The sequence below is a fragment of the Sorex araneus genome, chromosome 11 (genome assembly GCF_027595985.1).
Source record: "Sorex araneus isolate mSorAra2 chromosome 11, mSorAra2.pri, whole genome shotgun sequence".
Taxonomy (NCBI): domain Eukaryota; kingdom Metazoa; phylum Chordata; class Mammalia; order Eulipotyphla; family Soricidae; genus Sorex; species Sorex araneus.
The window spans coordinates 50,325,746-50,347,851 of NC_073312.1; the positions used below are offsets into that span (position 1 = coordinate 50,325,746).

Here is a 22,106-nt window from a genome sequence, read left to right on the forward strand (position 1 = left end):
TGCAAAGAGTCAGCACCCTATCAGCTGAACTATTTCTCCAGCCCAAATTTAATGTAGATAGATAGCCAAGCAGTCTAATGGTTAAGTCCAAATTAAATAAATGTAACAGTACCACACACTCAAGAAATGTTTGTGAACTGCCAAAGCATCTAAACTTGATCACAGAAAAGCTTGAGAAGAGCCACCTTCTCTCCACACTTTTTTTTTGGTTTTATTTTTTGATTTTTTGGATTATCTGTTAAGAAGCTCAAAGCTGCCACCAAATCCTTATCTCATCAAGGCAAGCAGAATGTCACAATATTCTTTAAGGTACACTTAGTGAAGTTAAAAAAGAAGAAGGGTTCTGTGGCGTCTGAAAAGAGTTGGTCCTACTTTCAGCGACATCACAGGCAAAGGTGGGACTGGGAGCGTCCCTGAGTCAAAGTTGGTCTCCAAAACCACGAGTTTGGACAAAATAACTGGTCTGTGCCAGATCGTGATTGTATGGGCGCGTCCCAAGGTGCAAGGTGGTATTTTCGACCGATCTCGCCTCTGGTATTCCCTGAATCCTCTTCCTACAGTCTGGCGAGAAGCCCCTGTCCCGGAGGGGGAAACCGGAGGCGGGGTCTTGGTAGTTCGATTCTCTGCGTCAAGGTGGTTTTTAGAGGACGGGAGTCGAGTACAAGGATCAAGCTAGCGGGCGAAGTGAGGAAGGGCCAGGTAGGTTCCCACGTCACCCGCTCTGTTCCCCGGGAGAACAAAGCGGTTGGTTTATTGATTTCACGGTTCCCATCCCTGATTCTTCGCGGTGACTTTTTAGCGCGATCTGGGCAGACTCTCGAGTCAAATGCAGCATGAAGGGGAATTTTCTTTTTCTTTCCGTTTTTTGTTTGTTCGTTTTTAACCTCTTTTTGTTTTGTTTTGTTTTTAAAGCCAAGTCTGGCTTTGTCGCCTGCTGCAGCCCCAGTGCCTTGTCCCCGGAGCCCCCAGAGACTCAGCGCCTGGAGCGCTGCCCTGCGGCGCGGGGGCACAAACCCTCCCGCCGCTCCTCCGGCTCCTCCCGGGAGTCGGCGCCAGGAGCGCCCAGAGCTCACCCTCGGGGCCGCCTCTCCAAGACTCCGGAGGTTCGGGCTCCACCGCGGTGACGTCTGAGCCCGCATGAAAGCACAACGTTCCTCCGGCGCATTTGTTGATTGTAAATGCTGAGATCTATAGGGGGTGAAGAAAGATCCCCGATACAAAACGCACGTTGCTTTACAAAGTTGTGTTTTTTTTTTTTAAAATAGTGATGTTTGCATCCTTACGGGGGGGGGGGGGGGCAATACCAAACTACGTAGACATTAACTTATTTTTAATACAAGTGATATTTAATGTAATTGAAGGACGTACAAAATGATATACATTTAGTACCAAAAAGTGCAAGATATTCTCCACTGATTGCAAAGGAAGTTTTTCTCATGGTGGTAAAAATATTCTCTTAGCCTGTTTGAGGATGGTGGCGGCCACACAGGCACCGATTTGTCTTTTGAAATCTCACTGAAAAGCTCTAGGAAAGACCTATGGAAGTTGTCAGCTAAAAAAAATACAATCAATGAGGCTGGAGCAATAGTACAGAGGGTAGGCGTTTGCCTTGCACGTGGCTGACCCGGGTTCGATTCCCAACATCTTATATGATCTCCGGAGCACCGCCAGGACTAATTCCTGAGTGCAAAGCCAAGGAGTAAACCCTGTGCATCGCCACGTGTGAGCCAAAAAGCTCCCCCCAAAAAAACAAAAAAAAAGAACCAAAAAACAAAACCCAATCAAATCGTAGTTTCTGCCTGCCACTGAGGAGTTATCCAGGGCGCTAGGCGAACAATCGCGCGTCTCTGAAGGGCGATCGGAAGCAGGTGTGCATTTCTAGACCCGAGGGCAACTTGGAGAGTTTGCTGATTTAGGCGAGCTCCGCTCAGCGGGGCACCGCCACCACCGCGGCTGACATCATGCGGGGGGCGGAGCCGCAAGCTTAAAAGCCGGCGAGTCTCGAGCCGCGGGCAGCTGTGGACACCGTCTGATCATGGGGACCCGCAACGGCTCGGAGCTGCTGGTCGTCTGCAGCTCGGGCCAGCTCCTCTTGCAGCCCCTCTGGGACCGCCTGAGGACCCACGGCGCCCTCCTCCAGTCTCCCTTCTTCGGGGTCATCTTCTCCATCACCACCTACTTAGGGTGCTGCCTGCCCTTCGTGGTACTGGACGTCCTGAGCCCCTGGGTGCCTGCGCTGCGCCGCTATAAGATCCACCCCGACTTCTCGCCGTCTCCGCGGCAGCTGCTGCCCTGCCTGTCGCTTACGCTTTACCAGCACGTGGTGTTCGTGCTCCCCATGACTCTGCTGCATTGGACCGGTCGGCCCAGCCTCCTGCCCACCGAAGCCCCCGAGCTGCTTGAGCTGCTGCGCCACATCGTGCTCTGCCTGCTGCTCTTCGACACCGAGTTCTTCCTGTGGCACGTGCTGCATCACCGGGTGCCCTGGCTGTACCGCGCCTTCCACAAGGTCCACCACCAGAACACGGCCTCCTTCGCGCTGGCCACGCAGTACATGAGCTTCTGGGAGCTCTTTTCCCTGGGCTTCTTCGACGTAGTGAACACCAAGCTGCTCCAGTGCCACCCGCTCACCGTCCTGGTCTTCCACGTCGTCAACATCTGGCTATCGGTGGAAGACCACTCGGGCTACGACTTCCCCTGGTCCACGCACAGACTGGTACCTTTCGGGTGGTACGGTGGCGTGGCGCACCACGACCTGCATCATTCTCGCTTTAACTGCAACTTTGCCCCTTATTTCACGCACTGGGATAAAATTCTGGGAACGCTGGTATCTGCGCATGACCCAGAAACGTGCCATCGTGAAGGTGATGTCGCTGCTCTAACGACACAGGACGCTGCCCTCCCCGCAAACTTGAACTTGAAGCAGGAGCAACGCACATGAACTTTTATTTTTTTTCTTTTTTTGTAAGTAACTTATTGCCTGATACAAATTTATAGATAAAATCTGATGTATTTTTGTAATCTGATAAAGTAATTTATATGTTCGTATATCAACTTGTATGAGGTGGAGGGTTGCATTCTAGTTCACTTCAAACTCTTTGACTTTTACGTAGGAATGAGACCATCATCACTGGCATATTTATATGACCTCTAAAAGAGTGTGGAATTAGGGGTTTTCTCTGTTTGTATACTGGAACTAGGATGAAAGAATCTTTTCCCCCCCCCCGTGGTCTTTGACTCTATACATACATAATGAATCATGTTCCTGCTGGACAGTGACCAAGATTATTGTATATTTTTCTATTTGTCACAAAGCTGTATATTTATACTGAAAGTTGTTATTTGTGCTTTATAAAAGAAACACAATCAAAACAAGTGCTGCCTCCTGTTTCACTGACATTTTGACTGATAAAAACTAAAATGGGAAGAGTGAGCTGGCATAGGATGGCATGCAGTTTGCAGAGGTTCCACCACCCCACTATGGACAGAGGGGCATCTTGGTGTATCCTGTGGGGGCATAATGGGGCAGTGGTAGGAGAGGAGACAGTAGAAAGGGTCTGCATGTCAGTTTTATAGTAGAGACCATAGAAAGAAATACATATTGTTCTTAATGCCTTTCTGCCAATTCCTTAATTAACAGGCAACCAATAGGACTGCCCCTGTAAAATTTTACCAAGTGATTAACACTAAAAAACCATTTTATTATTTGAGTGGGGGAGTGGTGGTTTGGGAATGATCAGAATGATATGATGCCTGGTTTTGCAAAAGTGGTGAGTCAAAGGTGTGCATAATAGGGACTATAGAGAAAGGAATTCTGAGGACCCCCAATCCCCTTGATGAAGACATCTAGAGAAAATTGCGACCTGGGACTTTTGACTATTCACTTTTCTCAATTAAGACACACAATGCTTAGGGCACAAAATGCACACTCTTGTCTCAAAAAAAGGAAAATAAAATTTGGCCCTAGACCCATAGTTCCTCATCTGTAAAAGAAGATCATGTCCCAGTTGTTCCTGCAGATGACTTGTGATCAAGAATGCTTCACATGCAATTCTAGTTTCATTACATGCAAGCCAAACCATAGCAGATTCATCTAAAGACCTGGCCTCCACAGTTCACTAGGTGGAAATTTCTGAAAAATACGCCAGTCCTTCCAATTATAGGACAAAATGCAACCAGAAAGCTTGGCCATTGGGATGACTTTCTCATTCCCTCCCCTCCTATAAGTACTTTTTTGGTTTCTTTGCTGGAGTCACCAGCTCCCTCTGAAGTGGGATTGTGCTGAGACTTAAATAGCATGTCGATATTTTAAAATAAAATCAGCAAAAACTAGGGTGACCAATAGGGCAGTGGTGCTTGACAGAATATCAATGTCATAATCAACATGCTGAAAGAAGGTTGACAAGGTAGTTATCAGAAATAGGACACCATGATCTTGGATAAGGACAATTTATTACAGTTTCTCTCCAGGAATCTTAAAGATCTAGAATCTTAAAGGAATCTTAGATCTACAGTCTTAAAGATGTTGTCTTACTGCATAAAGGAATTTTATACTTGAGGTAAATTATACCCATGAAAATACTTGGGATCCAGTGTGGGACACATTGTGAGGCATAGCAATCCAGGATATTTCTGAAAGTTAGATCTTAGTGGTTTATATATTTTTAACATTGGGGGCATTTAGGACCATTTCTGATGAAGTCGAAGGAAGCTTACTCCTGGCTCTCTGCTCAGGGGTCACTCATGGCAGTGCTTGGCAGTGGGAACATATGAAGTGCCAGGGATTAAACCAGAATCAACTGCGTGCAACTCACACAGCTTAATCACTGCTATATCTCTCTGGCCACAATGTTACTAGGTTTTAATATCTTGAGAGGCAGAAGTGGAAGAATAGAAAGAATGAGAAAAAAATTTCAGACATTTGAGTGCCTGATGACTGTAATGATGATGACAAAACAGTTCACATATGTCTGCACTTTTTTTTTCTTTTCGGGTCACACCCAGTGATGCGCAGGGGTTACTCCTGGCTCTACACTCAGAAATTACTCCTGGCAGTGCTGGGGGACCATATGGGATGCTGGGAATCAAACTCGGGTCTGCCATGTGCAAAGGAAATGCCTTACCCGCTGTGCTATCACTCCAGTCCCATATGCCTGCACCTTCACACATTGACTCATTCATTCCTCTCAACAATATTATAAGATGTGTATGATAGTTTTAGTTGTTGTTGGGATTATTTGCTTTTGGTTAGCATCATCAACAGGGACTTGGTATCTGCTTTAACAGAGAGTTGGTACCTGCACTGGCAAAATGACTTGTCCTACATTATAAAGCACTAGAACTCCAAGTCAATTCTTAGTCTGACATCTTGCAGCACACATGATACATTGCAGCCAGTAATGCTTGTCATCATCTTCCCAACTACCAGGGAGAGTCAAGCCTATGATATCACAAATGACTCTTTGCAGTATTTCCTTAGCCACTGCCCCTCACACTCAGAACCCTGACCCACAACTTTGATGAGGCAAGTCTTGGATTCAAAGGTTTTGCCCAGGTGGGGGTCATTCAAGGAAAGTTGATTTAGATTAGGGAAGCAGCACCCAGGAAAATCTGAGAAAGATCAGGGGCTCTGTTTTATGTTTCATGCCCAGATTATGTATTAACTAAGTTCAATGTGCCAGTTTTTCTAGGGGAACTTGACTCTGAAATTTTCTGAGGCACTCTGAACCAGTCACTTAACCTCTCTGTGCCCCGACTTTCTCATATAGGATATGCTCTTGTTCCTAGAACTTAACTGAGGAAGTTGGAGGGAGATTTTGGAGCTAATGTGTGTGAAGGGTGGGTTTGAGATCCTCACCCCATCTGTTTTCTGTGACTGTTATGTCACTGTGAAGCACCTGGATAGGATCTAAAAACATGTTGGCATTCCCTTGTCCTCCAGAGAGCCAAATAAAGCCAAGTGGATCCTGGTTCTTCAAAGCAGGTCCTCTCCTTGTCATCCTCTCTAGCCAAAGTGTTGGAAGGAGCCAGATGTCTGTGTTTGTCTGATTCTTACTTCCTCTGAGTCATTTTACCCCCACATTTCCTTGAACTTTTCATTCCTATTTCTGGCTTGCTTGTTAATGACCAGATCCTTTTATTTCTTTTCTTTCTTTAGTTTTCATTTCCTGAGATGTGTGTGTGTATGTATGTGTGTGTGTGTGTGTGTGTGTGTGTGTGTGTAGAGGTGTTTCTTTTTCATGAATCTGTCTCTTCTTATAATTCAATTTTGTTTAGTCCTCGTGACTTTTCTCTTGGCTGTGTACTTCTCTAATTTTCCATTTACTTCTTCTTCCAATTACTTCTCTCTCCAATTTATGGGGACCAATTTGAGTTTATTCTCTTTTTATTTCAGTTATCTATATTACATACCTATATATATGTGTGTGTATATATATATAAATATATATATAACCTTCTTTTTCTTCCCTTACACAAACTACCATTTCTCTTCTGTTTACCATTTATGTCACCTGCTAGTATCATGACTAGTTATTGATAAATATTGATTCAGTGTAGTAGGAATCCTGGAAGCAGTGGAAACACTTTTGCCATTCAGTGAAGTTTTTCTTTATTCTTTCTTTCTGTTCATCTCCATCCTCTGTCACTCTCCACCTCAGCTTCCTCACTAAGGCTAAGTTTATTTTCTATACTCTGTTTTAGAGAAAGTCATCAACTATGACCAACTATGAAAGCAAGTCAAACAAGTAAATGAATCTAATGGAACATATGTGCTAGTGACAAATTGTTTGAACCATAGAAATTGTGAGAGATTTGAGGTGTTCACTACGCAGGGCCAAGGGTATACCCCGCAGTATTGCCAGGTCAGAGGGAGGGATGAAAGAAGCTTCTGGCATGCCTGCCTGAAACATGTAAGAAGCTCAAGAGCTAGTCAGGGTTGTCGGGTATATTATTTTGCCACTGGACAAGTCAGTGGAGCTTTCAGAACTATGTGCCAACCTGCCTATGTCACATGATTTTCTTTTGAAGTTGTATCTAAAATTGCTTTGAGGCAAATGTTAGACTTGCTAATATTTGTTGATTTATAATCAGAGCATGGCTGAGTGCTTTAGAGCTTGACGTGGAGATGACATGCTAAGATGCTCACGTTGTATTCTCCAGGACTTAGTGTGGGCAGAGTGGAGGCTATATGGACTTTAAGTAAAGAAGGGGTTGGATCAGGTGTTATATGATAACTGGCAACAGAGGCTGGTGGTAGTAATCCCAGTCAGAAGATTGTTTCAAGTTCTACCTGAATCCCAATCCTGGCTTCACCAACTTCCACACTCTATGACCTTGAGCAAGTTAGTTGATCTCTCCAAGACTTAAATTCTGCATTTGTGAAAAAGAAGGTGGTGTTTCTACCTTCATAATCCCAAGGAGAAGCAAGTAAAATGGAGATTTGAGCATTTTGCCTTCCACACAGCAAACACTGTAAATAGTAGTACTTTTGTTACAAGTTGTTGAAAAGGATTATGATTACAGGGGAGAGTCAATAGGCTTAATCTCAAAATAAAAGTTGACCGAAGTGGAGAGGAGGAATGGATTTCTTATTTAGTCATACATACTCACGAAAAACTCCCAACACTGGAGAACAGTGTAAAGTAGAAAGCAACATTCATGCCCATTCCATAAAATTAGTCCCACTTCAGATATTATCAAAGGTAACCCCTTTGGGACCAAACTAGAAAGCCAGTCATGTAGTCTTTTGCTCATTGTCCCTATGAGTTGGATGAGTAAAAGGTTTTTAAAAGTTTAAAAATAATTATCCAGTTCACATGAACTGAAAGACAAATGCCCAAAGGGTATTCCCCTGCAAATATCATTCACATACTTCCCTTTTAAGTACCTTTTGATAGCTACTCAGAACAAGAGGGGAAACTTAGGTATATTTTCCCTAGCTATGAGACTGGCTGGATACTGAGTATTCTGAAGCTGCAAGGGAAGGACAGAGGAAAAACTTGGTGTTCGTTTGCTATTTTCTAAGGCTGGAGTTTTTGCCAGCCAGCAGTAACTTTCCTGATTGCTTCTAGCAGAGCAGTTCTATTGAACACAACAGTCTCAGAAAGAATAGGTAGTATCCTTTCATAGAGCTTTGGTGCCTTCAAAGGTCTTAACACTGGGTAAGTGTCACTTGTGTTTAAGCTCTAGAATTTGGAAATTAAAGAAATTGAGGGTTGAACTGCCTGGCTTTCTGTTTTGAATCACTCTGTGCATCAATTTTTGTATGACAAGTGGAATAATGATAACTGGTCTTTCCGACTTCCTCACACTGCTAGGGAGATCCAATGAGCTGGAGAAATAGGGTGCCTGCCCAGTGGGTGAGTGACGCCTTCAAATATCCTGAGACTATGTAGAGTTTGCACATCAGAAGGTATAAAGATCCTGATCCCCACACCCCATCCCTTTGCCAAGATGACAATGTAAGCTGACATCCTTCTTTCTTTAGTCATGGGTCAGCCCATCCATTGTGTTCCCCTTCTCAGGCTCTTGTTTTCCTCTGGAGTCAAGGAAAGTCTCTAGGGGAAGCACTCAAAGAAAGTCAGAGAAATCTGGGCCCAGGCAGCACAGTTTGTGGACTTATCCAGAGGGATAGTAGTCCAGCTTTGCGTGTCACTCAGGGATAAATCAGGAGAGGCTCGTCTTCCTGTGCTAAGGATGGCTCCGAGCCAATGGCTGCAGCTTGCTGGACAAGCAGAATTTGGCAGTGAAGGGATTTTGACAGAAGCCTGTTGGTGCTGCACACTCACTAACTGGAAACCCCCCACCCCCTCATCCCCCTCTCCCTCCCGTGCCCCACCGATTTAGGCAGTTTGAGTTTCCTGGTAAGTGGAGAAAAGAATAATTATCTTTTATCCCAGTCACTGGGTTTGATCTGTCTTGCCTCTACCTTTGCTGAGGGGAAATAACTTGCTGGCTGGCATTGTCACATCAGAGGCTCATGCATGCTAAAAGACAGAGACACCACCATCTAGTTTTCCTAGTTAATGTATAAGGAAATGAGCTCAGAGATGGGAGTGACTGTTCCCAGGTCATATAATAGTCCTTCCTGTTTCTCCTCACTGCTCCCTACCCATCCTCTGGAGCCCCACAATGTACAAGAGTATGTACAGTGAGCTCATGTGTGCGTATATGCACATGTGTTTGCGCGCACGCGCGCACACACACGCGCACACACACACACACATACACACACACACACACACAATCTAAGCTCTATCCTTTGCTCCTCTGTACACCTTAACCTATCAGACAAGCCCAGAAGGAAGGTCTATTTGAAGGCTTGCAAAATCCAGAACTCTTTCTCCAAGACTCCCTCTGCTCCTCCCACCCCCTACACACACTCATCCTGATCCAGCAGGCATTTTTACTATGTGATGCATCTCATGTGACTTGGCCAGAGAAAAATCTGCACCATTTAGGAACAATCTCTCAGGAATTAACATATGTAAGCAAAGGGGCTGAGATGAACATTTGAGGGCTACCATCTTGTGTCATGAAAATGGAGGTGCAAAGAAGCTCATCTTTGTAGAGCAAAGTAGATGAGCAGATTTTTAAGAAGGAGAGAAAAGAAGGACAAATGCCTGGAAAGAGATTTAAGGGAGGAAAAGTAATGGGAGCTGTCAGCTTTGGTTTCTGGATACTCTCCAGGCTCAGGTTGTGCTATTCATGGGCTGCTCTTCCTGACTCTTTGAGTCCCATGACTTTCTAATAAATTTCTCTTCCTGGATCTTTAAATGCTTCCTCCCCCCCCCACCGTGTTCTTTCTTTATTTGGGTTGGGGCCATACCTGGTGGTGTTCAAGCTTTACTTCTAGCTCTATGCTCAGGGGTCATTACTGGCAGTGCCCAGGGGTCCATATGTGGTACTGGGGATTGAACCAGGGTCCACCATGTGAAAGGCAAGGTCTTACCTCCCTGTTACTCTATCTCTGACACTGCCTTAACATTTTTTGCATTCAAAGAGAACATTAAGACATTAGGGCTCATATTAAGACAAAGATAGTTGGAACAGATCACTCTGGATAAGAACTGTGTGCTAAAAATAGATAAAGGAACAAACACGATAACCTCTTAATATCTGTACCACAAACCATAATCCTCCAAAGTAGGGGGTGGGAGAAAAGAGAGAGAGACAGAGAGAGACACAGAGAGAGACAGAGAAAGACAGAGAGAGAGAGCACTGTTTCCTATTATTTAATTTTAAGAACACCTGTCACCCCAAGAACAGTAGATATAAGGGTCAAGAAGATTGCTTCATAGTTGGAAGCCTGCCTCATGAGCGAGCGGGGAGAGAGCAGCTGGAATAGTGAAGGGATCACTAAGAAAATGATTGCAAGAATCAGTCAGGATGGGAGTTGTGTGCTGAAAGTAGATAAAGGACCAAACATGATAACCTTTCAGTATCTGCATTGCAAACCATAATGCCCCAAAGTAGAGAGAGAGTCTGGGGCTTATTGTCTACCATGGAGGCAGTGGGAGGGTGGGAAAAGTGGGGGTATACTGGGGATATTGGTGGTGGGGAATGTGCACTGGTGGAGGGTTGGGTGTTTTATCATTGTGTGATTATAACCCAAACATGAAAGCTTGTAACTATATCTCATGGTGAATCAATTAAAAAAAAAAGAATACCTGTCACATCATGGAAATCCTACCCTCAATGATCTCAATGATCTCATTTAAACCTAGTTGCGTTTTAGAGCCCCCATCTTCAAATGCATAATATTGAGGACAAGGATTCCACATATGAATATGAAGGGTATACAAACATTCAGTGCTTAATAGTATTTGAAAATAATATTTGTTTTTTTCTGTTGGATAGAGTGACTCATCATTGTATCACTGTCATCCCGTTGCTCATCGATTTGCTTCCGTGGGCACCATTAACGTCTCCATTGTGAGGCCTGTTGTTACTGTTTTTGGCATATTGAATACACCACAGGTAGCTTGCCAGGCTCTGCTGTGTGGGAGAGATACTGTCAGTAGCTTGTCTGGCTCTCTGAGAAGGACAGAGGAATCGAACCTGGGTCGGCCGTGTGCAAGGCAAATGCCCTACCGGCTGTGCTATTGCTCCAGTCCATTTCAGCAATAGAAAACAAATTATCTAATGATGCCTTTTTGGCAGGTCTGAATGTTGGGGAAAATTTCAAATAATAATGGTGGATCTTTTGCCAAAATATTGAATGTGATCAAAGCGGAGAGAGAGTAAGGTGAAAATCATCTGCCACATAGGTTGGGGGAGGGGTGGGATTTGGGGGTATACTGGGGTTCTTGGTGGTGGAGGGTGTGCACTAGTGAGGGGATGGGTGTTTGATCATTGTATGACCGAGATTTAGACTGAAAAGCTTTGTAACTGTTCTCATGGTGATTCAATAAAAAAGAAAGAAAAAGAAAGAAAGAAAGAAAGAAAGAAAGAAAGAAAGAAAGAAAGAAAGAAAGAAAGAAAGAAAGAAAGAAAGAAAGAGAGAAAGAAAGAAAGAAAGAAAGAGAGAGAGAGAGGAAGAAAGAAAGAAAGAAAGAGAGAGAGAGAAAGAAAGAAAGAAAGAAAGAAAGAAAGAAAGAAAGAAAGAAAGAAAGAAAGAAAGAAAGAAAGAAAGAAAGAAAGAAAGAAAGAAAGAAAGAAAGAAAGGAAATAGCCCCCAAATGCCACTGTACATCAGCCCAAGAAAACAAGCTGTTCTGATCAGTCAAGCAAGGTCAATATAAAGGTCAATATAAGAGACAGGACAGATGGTAAGATTTGCCTGCACGCAGTCAACCAGGGTTCCTTCCCCAGCATCCAGATGGTTCCCAGATGCTCAGGAGTGATCCCTGAGTACAGTGTGGTGTGGCACCAAAACAAAAGAAAGATCAAAATATAACAGAAAAGTTGACTGGTTGATAAGATGAAAACTCATTGTGATACTATTTTAAAATTCATTTCCAAGGGCTTTCCTCACTCAAGTTGGCTTTATTTCTCCTTTAAGGAATGCATAAAAGGTTCTCCTACAGCTCCATCAGGAGGCATCTCTGAAAGCACATCCAGGAGCAACCCTTGAGCACCACAGAGTATGGAACAAAAAAAAACCCCAACAAATAGACATAGAAGGACTGCACTCATTTGTGGAGTATAGAATAACAGCACATGAGGCTGACACCCAAGGACAGTAGATACAAGAGCCAGGAGGATTGCCCCATACTTAGAAGATTGCTTCATGAGTGGAGGGGAGAAGGCAGATGGAATAGAGAAGGGATCACTAAGAAAATGATGGCTGGAGGAACCAGTTGGGATGGGAGATGCATGCCGAAAGTAGATAATGGACCAAAGATGATGACTTCTCAGTGTCTATGTTGCAAGCCATAATGCCCAAAAGTAGAGGGAGAGTATGGGGAATATTGTCTGCCATGGAAGCAGGGGGAGTGTGGGAAAGGGGGGGTATACAGGGGATATTGGTGGTGGGTAATGTGCACTGGTGGAGGGATGGGTGTTTGATCATTGTGAGATTGTAACCCAAACATGAAAGCTTCTAACTATCTAATGCTGATTCAATAAAATTAAAAAAACAAATAAATAAAGGCAACGGGGGGCAGCCAGGGAAAAAGGGAACAGAAGAATTTGAACTATAAAATGAAACCACATAGGGGGGCGGGGAAAAAAAATGAAACCACACAACACCATCATTTTAACTCAACTATACAGTGACCTTAAGCTCAGGCACCTAAATTAAAGGAGACTAGCTGTCAAAGACTCAACTGTCTTTTCAAGAGTGCTGAGAAAATTGGCTAACAACCTATAAAAGAAATAAAATTCTTACCACATACCATATACAAATTAAAACCAACTCAAAATGTGCCCAAACCCATATATTAGTGTTCTTCTACCTGTGGATTGAAAAAAAATAGGAGAAACATTTCCTAGACTGGATGAAAGCTAAGACAGAAAAAAATATATATGTAGTTTATTAACTCCAATGTTATAAAATAACTTGTGTGTGTGTGTGTGTGTGTGTTTTGGTGGGGGGTGGGGCACATCAGCAATACTCAGGGGTTACTCCTGGTTCTGTACTCAGGAAACTACTCCTAGAGGCACTCAGGGGACCATGTGGGATGCTGGGATCAAACTCCCACTAGATGCGTGCAAGGCAAATGCCCTACCCGCTTTATCATTCAGGCCCCCATAAAATTACAATTAAAATTACAATTCATGTAATAGTAATTGTAAAGTGCAGTATCTGTTGTTGCTTAGCAACAACATGATGGGGGGAAATTTTAGGCAGACTGCCAGGAAACTTCTGTGGACTGGTAACTGTGGTTGAAAAACAGGAATGTATATAAAAGTAGAACTCACATGCTCTGCCGGCAGGAGCCCTGGGTCCAATTCCCAGTAGCACCAGAATTAGTCCCAACTACTGGGCCAGGCGTAGCCCGGTAGCCCAGAGTGACTGATAGAAATCTATAATTGCTAGTTAACTACATCAAATTTACTAAAGTGGCATTTATATATCCTACATTTTTATTCTCTCTCCACTTATTCTATCAATTATTGAAAGTGAGGTTTTTATATACTTGAGTGTAATTGTAAATGCATGTTTTCTGATTTTATTTTTGCTCTGAGTTTTGACTTCATTTGAATTTTTTTAATGACATGGAAAAGAATGGAATTGTCACATACTCTTAATGTATTAATCACCTACTATGTGATAAGTTTGACTTATTTTCATACACAAACCTCTCCATACCCAAACATTTTACTTATTGTCATACACAAATAAGTGGGAGGCTTATTTAGTACTTCCAGTTGTAGAGACTAGGAGTAGAAGCGGATACACACAGTGATGAAGAGCCTTCCGTGAAGTTACACATAGCCAAGAAAGAGATCTCGGAAGTGAGATCTTAGAATCCTCTTAACTAGCATTTATTTTAGGTACAAAATGAGGCTTTGGATTTTAGGTATGTGGGGGGACTTAATGATGTCAGGGGAGAAGCATGTTTAGACTGCAAACTCCCTTGAAAAGTCTGTCATTTTAGTGTGAAATAAACATTATACAAAAAAATAAAGGGAGAGAGAGAATGAATCCTTAGACTCTGAGAATCTAATCTCACAGAATTGAAGTTATCAAGGGGATGTTGGGGAGTAGATTGGATTGAAGGGGTCCAACGGACTATATTGGAAGAATTTTTCAAACTTTGGAGATGGGTGTGATGTGATGACAATTTTCCCACATATAAACGCTTCTGATTATTTGGAGGACATGCAAATATTTGCTTACGGTCTTTTCTGGACCCTGAAATGACTAAAGTAGGAAAATAGCTCGTTCACCACAGATGGAATGTGTGTGTATTGGGGCACTTTTTACCATTCAGTCCTGCAGTGGACTGTTCTACCTTAACCTTCCCTTCTTGCTTGCCCAGATCCTGAAGGTCAGCCAGAAGTGAGTGACGAGGGCTTTTCCAAGTTTTTTCTGACGTGACAAACAGCACTGAATCTACTTATGATCTTAAGTTTCCTAGTCATATTTAAGAGACTTTATTCTTGCACATAAAACATATTTACATTTACATTCTTGTAAATGAATGCTACCTCAATAAAAAAAAATAATTGAAAAATAAAAGAAAAAAAATAAAAGAAAGTCCAGCCACTTGATGTAGTTGTTAAACTGGTTTGAATCTTGGCACAAGATGCACATCTTTCATCAGATGCAAAAATGAAACTTTTTTTTTCCTGGCAAAATAGATATAATTTAGGTTGGAGCTAATATTTGAATCCCACATTTCTGTTCGTCAGTCTTGATGCACTTGTGTGGCCTGAGGGCAAGTGTCTCTCTCCCTGCTCTGGGTCAAACACAAGCAGTCCCAAGGTTCTTGAGATTAAAAAAAAAAAAAAAGAAGTCTCTTATTTAGACTCTAGTGAGCCCATGAAATCCACTGCCAAAGAAACTCAGCAGCCAACAACTCTTTGCCAATAATGACTTATTCAAGTGACTTCCTCTAATTCCCTTGATTTATGGTTAAATAGTTCAGTTGGATTATTTATGGTTAAATAGTTCACATTGGATTATTTCATAAAAAATTATTGGTTTTTTTTTTTGAGTGGGTGGGCTCCCAAGCCATGTTAGGAAGCCTGGGAGCCACTCCTGAGGTTCTTGGTCCGCCTGGGAGTCCGGTTCGGTGCTTGAGCCTGTGATGCAGCATTGCTCAGCTGCCACTTCTGTAGCTACCAGAAGCCACCAGAGCAAGCCTGGTGGCAGCCAGGCAGTGCCAGGGTTCAAATGCAGGTCCCAGAGAATTCAAGTCATGTGACTGAGCCCTGAAATATTCCCCAGGCCCATGTGTCGAATCAAAAGAAAGAATTTGAGTTTTGCCTTTTCTATTCAGTAATTTTATGAATTTGAGAACATGACTTATCTAACCTATAAAAATCTACAAAGGAAATGCCCACAGAAAAGTGGTTTTAAACAAAACTATTTAGATGTAGGTTTTACTATTAGACTTATAATTCCTCTTCTTAAATTAATGAAGCCTGCATCTTCCAGTATTTGCTTGGCAGACTGAGTTTATATTAATAATTGTCAGTTACTGAGCCCTGCTATGTAAATAGGCAGTTTGATCTATGTCATCATTTAGCCTTTCCAGCAACCTTGCATGGTCATTTCCATCACTGCCTTTTATGAGGCGAGAAAACTGAGACCCAGAGAAGTTATGATTTGCCTATCACCTCTCCCAGTGTATATATAAAAGTAGGATATAACGTTAATCTGTAAGTGAAGACTCTCTCTTCCACATACTTCTCCTCTTTTCTTTCTTCCTTTGGGAAATGATAGAGAAGCTCTCCTAGGCATACAATGTAGAGTCATGGTAACTGTACACTGAGCAACTCCAGAGAGTATGTCATCTTGATCCCATCAATGATCACACTGCCTCCCCACTTGATCACAACTGGCATTTATGTCTGAGAAGACTCAAGTACTTTTTTTTGGGGGGGTGGAGGGCTTTTCTTTTCTTTTCTTTTCTTTTCTTTTCTTTTTCTTTTCTTTTCCTCTCTTTTCTTTTTTTTAAATTTTATTGAATCACCGTGAGATAGTTACAAGCTTTCATGTTTGGGTTACAATCACTCACTCAATGATCAAACGTCCATCCTTCCACCAGTGCATATTCTCCACCACCAATATCCCTGGTATACCCTCCCTTTCCCACCCTCTCCCTGCCTCCATGGCAGAAAATATTCCTCATATTCTCTCTCTCTCTCTGCATTTGGGCATTATGATTTGAAATACAGACACTGAGAGGTCATCATGTTTGGTCCATTATCTACTTTCAGCACACATCTCCCATCCCCATCGATTCCTCCAGCCATCATTTTCTTAGAGATCCCTTCTCTATTCCAGCTGCCTTCTCCCATCCACTCATGAGGCAGGCTTCCAGCTATGGAGCAGTCTTTCTGGCTCTTGTATCTACTGTCCTTGGGTGTCAGCCTCATGTTATGTTACTTTATATTCCACAAATGAGTGCAGTCCTTCTACGTCTGTCCCTCTCTTTCTGATTAATTTCACTTAGCATGATACACTCCATGTCTATCCACTTAAAAGCAAATTTCATGACTTCATCTCTCCTAACAGCTGCATAGTTTTCCATTGTGTAGCTGTACCAAAGTTTTTTTTTTTTTTTTTTTTTTTTTTCTTTTTGGGTCACACCTGGCGATGCACAGGGGTTACTCCTGGCTCTGCACTCAGGAATTACCCCTGGCCGTGCTCAGGGGACCATATGGGATGCTGGGATTTGAACCCGGGTCGGCCGCGTGCAAGGCAAACGCCCTACCCGCTGTGCTATCTCTCCAGCCCCTGTACCAAAGTTTTTTTAACCAGTCATCTGTTCTAGGGCACTTGGGTTGTTTCCAGATTTTGGCTTTTGTGAACAGTGCTGCAATGAACATATAGGTACAGCTGTCATTTCTACTGTGCTTTTTTTGCAACCTCGGGATATATTCCCAGAAGTGGTATTGCAGAGTCATATAGAAGCTCAGTTTCTAGTTTTTGAAGAACTGTCCATATTGTTTTCCAGAAAGTCTGGACCAGTCAGCATTCCCACCAACAGTGAAAGAGCACCCCTTTCCCCCACATCCACTCCAGCACTGGTTGCTTTTGTTCTTTTGAATGTGTACCAGTCTTTGTGGTGTGAGATGATATCCCATTGTTGTTTTGATTTGTATCTCCCTGATGACTAGCGATGTGGAGCATTTTTTTCATGTGCCTTTTGGACATTTGTATTTCTTTTTTGAGGAAACTTCTTGTTCATTTCTTCTCTCTATTTTTTGATGGGGTTGGAGGTTTTTTCTTGTACAATTCTACTATTGTCTTGTATATCCTGGATATTAATCCCTTATCAGATGGGTATTGGTAAATATTCTTTTCCGTTCTGGGAGTTCTTTCTGCATTTTGGTCACTGTTTCTTTTGAAGTGCAGAAGCTTCTTAATTTGGCGTAGTCCCATTTGTTTATGTTTGCTTCCATTTGCATGACTCAAGTTTTCTTGTGTTTTATTCAGAGAGAGAGATCATTTTGAGGAAAGCAACATCCTGTTTTTCTATTTTGTTTTCTTTTGGGTTTATACCCGGTGGTGCTCAGGGGTTACTCCTTGCTCTGTGCCCAGGGATCATTCCTGACAGGCTCAGGGGACCATATGGCATGCTGGAGATCAAACTCTGGTTGGCTACGAGAAAGGCTAGCATTTGACTGACCGGTTGTATTATCCCTTTGGCCCCTGACAACAACATCCTTACCCTGCAATTTTCCTTTCAAACATTCCTGAAGTTACTTAACCATGCATTTGCAATTGTGAGCAAGTGACCTGAAGGGAACTTAGCACACCACCTCTTACCACGTGGTCTGATGATCTCAGTAAGACAATGAGTGATGTGCCTGCATTTGGTTTCTTTGTGCTTTTGACTTCCTGCTCCTACATGCATGCCATCTACACAAAAATTGCCCTGAAAGAAGTTGCCAGCTGATTTCGCAATATGATAGGCACATAGGCACATTGGCACACTGAAATATTTTCTTTGCATAAATCTTCAAATATTTCTTTCATGCAATTCTGTGTGCTTAATGTACTAAAAGTCTTAAAGGCAGTCTTCCATTGGAATAGCCCTTTCTTGTCTCACGATAAAGAAAATGCAGTTTAACACTTCTCTGTGCTGTGAGATATACCTTTAATCACATCTGAGCGGAAAAAGGGTTGCATGGATAAGTTGAAGGACTTAAATTAGTTTTCATTTGGACATTCTTTATGTCTTATAGTTTTCTAAAGGGCTGGAGCAATAGCACAGCGGTTGGGTGTTCGCCTTTCACGCGGCCGACCCGTGTTCGATTCCTCGGCCCCTCTCGGAGAGCCTGGCAAGCTACCGAGAGTATGGAGCCCGAACGGCAGAGCCTGGCAAGCTACCTGTGTGTATCGGATATGCCAAAAACAGTAACAATAAGTCTCTCAATGAGAGACGTTACTGGTGCCTGCTCGAACAAATCAATGAGCAACGGGATGACAGTGACAGTAACAGTTTTCTAAAAATCATGCTACACAACTAGAGGCAGCATAGGTGTATAGGAATTGGGCATATTCCATAGTAATATAGGAATTGGGCACATTGATGGTGGTCTGAAATAGTAACTTTGTACATCAAAACCACATATGTTAGCAATATTGTAGCCATGTTGACATAATAAACATTTATTTTAAAATATCATGGTCTATAGAGGTCTTTCCCCACAGATCAAGCTTTAATTATGGTGTTTTTACTTAAGGAAATTAGGAATAGTAGAAACACTGGCACTGAGTCTATGGTCTAGATTGGATCTAGTTAATGACTTCATTTAATCAACTCAGTATGAGTTAAAAATTATTAATGTACTCTTCTTACATTTATATAGGGGTTATAGAATGCTTGCTTGTCTTTCTCTCCTTCTCTCTCCTTCCTTCCTTCCTTCCTTCCTTCCTTCCTTCCTTCCTTCCTTCCTTCCTTCCTTCCTTCCTTCCTTCCTTCCTTCCTTCCTTCCTACTACACTTGTGAACTTATTTGTATAGATAATTTTATGTGTTGCAAGAGGGAAACCTAGAAATGTGGAACTACAGAGGTTAATAAGATGTCTAAGTTTAGGGGCCGGAGCGATAGCACAGCGGGTAGGGCGTTTGCCTTGCACGTGGCCGACCCGGGTTAGATCCCCGGCATCCCATATGGTCCCCCAAGCACTGCCAGGAGTAATTCCTGAGTGCAGAACCAGGAGTAACCCCTGAGCATCGCTGGGTGTGACCCAAAAAACAAAAAAAAAATGTCTAAGTTCATAAAAGCAAGTAAGAATCTGAATCTGGTTTGAATATTTCATTTTTGATGGTCACAGCAATCACTGTATTCAGTTGAAGCTCATAGACATGCCAGTCCTTTGCTTTTTTTCAATTCTTAAGCCAAATAATGATTATAAAATGTGGAGAGTATTTAAGCTATTTCCACTGTATTACAGCAATTCAAAACTAGAATTAACTGAGTTTTCCAGTAGAATAGCTTGATTTCTTGCTCTGCAGTCTCATTTAGAATTAGCTCTTTCTGGGGCTGGAGAGAAGTCTCAAAGAGCTGAAGTGTGTGCCTAGTTTGTGGGAGGGTTGGGTTTGATCCCCAGTACTGTATGGTCCCTTGAGTACTGTCGGGCACAAGCCCCCAACACCAAGTTGGGAGTCAGCCCTCAGCACTGCTGGGTGTAACCAAAAAATAAACAAATAAATAAAATTAATAGTCTATTTTGGAACACTTTATTTCAATTATGAGTTCCAACATTAGAAAGACAGATAACTAGAACTGTTTCTTATTCAGAATTGCTGTAAGGACAATTCTCCCAAGTCTAAACAAGTGCTCATACCTCAACATAAACATTCATATAAGCCTACAGAGGTACAGGATGAATAGTTCAACTTATTTATTATAATCAACTGGATTATGATTTGATGATTATTTTGAAGATATCCATTCAGAAATCTGTACTTCAACCCAAATAAGTCCCCCCTATTACTTCTATATTAAAATGTAATAGGAAGGAGGAACACAAGTGTTTTCTGTCTAAAGCATATGTTGGTAGAAGCATATGTGCTAATGTACATCATTAATTGATGACAAAGTGGTTCCTTCCTGTTCTCTTTGAACATTTGGGTTTTTGTGGAAAATTGAACAAACTAGAAGGTAGGAAGTCTCTTGATATAAAAGGAACATATTAATTTTAAAAATGCAAATGATTTTTAATTTGTTGAAAGCCTGCACTGATCCAATGTCCAATGGGGAATTTAACAAGACATCAGCTTAGGCAAAGATAGAACAGGTTGAAATGAGAAAAAGAATTTAGGCTATAGGAAGAGAGTTCATATACATGGTTTGAGATTTTCTTGTATATCTTGGTATGATTTCAAAATTTCAATATAATTTTTTCACTGAAAAATAGTCTTTCTAATTGCCTCTAAGTGCAAACATATCTGCCAAATTTTTGTTGCTGTGGAGTTTATGACATGTAAGCCCCAATTTTAGCTGTTGTATTTTATTAAGCGGAAACATCAAAAGAAGGCAAGGAAGGGTCAGTGGACTACCATGCTGGAAAATCTGTTGGAGATAAATAACTTGAAGCTGTATTCGTTCTAGGGTATTATTTTATAAGCTTTCGCGTCTTACTGGAGTTTCATGTGGAATTGTAATTTAAAAAAACAAATAGAGAAAACTAGATCTATTATAGTTGAACAGGAGATTGCTCCTCAGAGCCTATTTAATAGGCCACCCACATATCTCCTGGGGAACATCTGAGACACTTAAAAGCTTGAAAGAACGCAATGAAAAACTATTGGAATGGGAAGTTTCTTCAATTTCTTTGCAAGAAAATGAGGTAGTTATTCTTTAACAATTGCTAGAGGAGGCAGGAAGAAAGGATTGATTTGTGAACTTTTGGATGGGAAGGGCCCTTGTTTACGCTATATTGTTGATGACGTGTCAGTTCCTAACTCCTGACAAGTTTCAATTCATTTAGCAATTTGTCAAATAAGTCACTATATATTAATTTAAAAAGACCCTCAAATGATAAAAGTACATATAGAGCCAAGGAACTGTAGGAAAGTAAATATATTAAGAATGACTGGGCTCATGTGAGTTTTGAGACTTGATATCCCTATAACTGTCTACCTGGAACAGTAACTCACTATTTGATACTGATGGAGAATGAGATGTATAACACTAATGGCTCTTATAGCTTATTAAAGCTTTGCCCTGTGATATTGTCTACTTCAAAAGCATCTTCAAAGTAGGCATTATAAACATGTAAAAATATGATTTTCAAATTTCATGGTGCATAAAAATCTCCTAAAACTTGTTGAAAGTCTGATTCCTAGGCTGTACTCTAGATGTTCTGATTCAGCAGTCTGGAGTAGGGACCAAGAGACATTATGTAAATAATTCATGGGTTACAACTTACCCATAATGGAAGGTACAGGCGATGAAAGATAATTGCTTCTTTTTGAAGGTGATATCTACATTTTTTAAATTCTCAGAAATTGAAAATCTAAGCACCATCCCGAAGTCAGCCCTAGAAATACCCTCATTGCCCAGAGAATTCCAGAATGGAAATTTGTACCTTGTAGGCTTTCTAATTCATATGAAGGGAATTTGCTCTTATTTTTTAAAAAATATAATTTTCCTTTGTAATTTTAATTTGGGCGGGGCCTTACAACCAGTACTTAGGAGACTGAGGTCCCCTCTTGGAGATTCTTGGCCAACTTGGTCAGTATTCAGTATGAGGGTTCGGGGATGCAGTGCTAGGGAAAACTTGGGCTACCCCAGTGGAGATCAAGGACCTCCGGAGACACACCAGCAAGGCTCATGGAACCATGTGGTGCTGAATTGCAGTTGAACTGTGGGTGGCTAAATGCAAGACATGAGCCTTAACTTCCATATTATCTCTCTGTCTCCAGGATCTGATGTTTTAATATATTTATATTCAAATTTGTATTCAAATCCTGGAAAAAATCTAAAGTATCAAGTGGGATCAAAATGTGTTAAAATAATATAAAAATGACA

General features: G+C 41.9%; 1 protein-coding gene across 1 annotated transcript; it reads left to right on the forward strand.

The window, feature by feature from the left end:
* Positions 1-2,035: 2,035 nt before the first annotated feature.
* Positions 2,036-3,153, forward strand: CH25H (cholesterol 25-hydroxylase). Its single transcript, XM_004607619.2, has one exon. It carries the CDS (start codon positions 2,036-2,038, stop codon positions 2,939-2,941), a length of 906 nt encoding a protein of 301 aa, XP_004607676.2. The 3' UTR covers positions 2,942-3,153.
* The last annotated feature ends 18,953 nt before the right edge of the window (positions 3,154-22,106 follow it).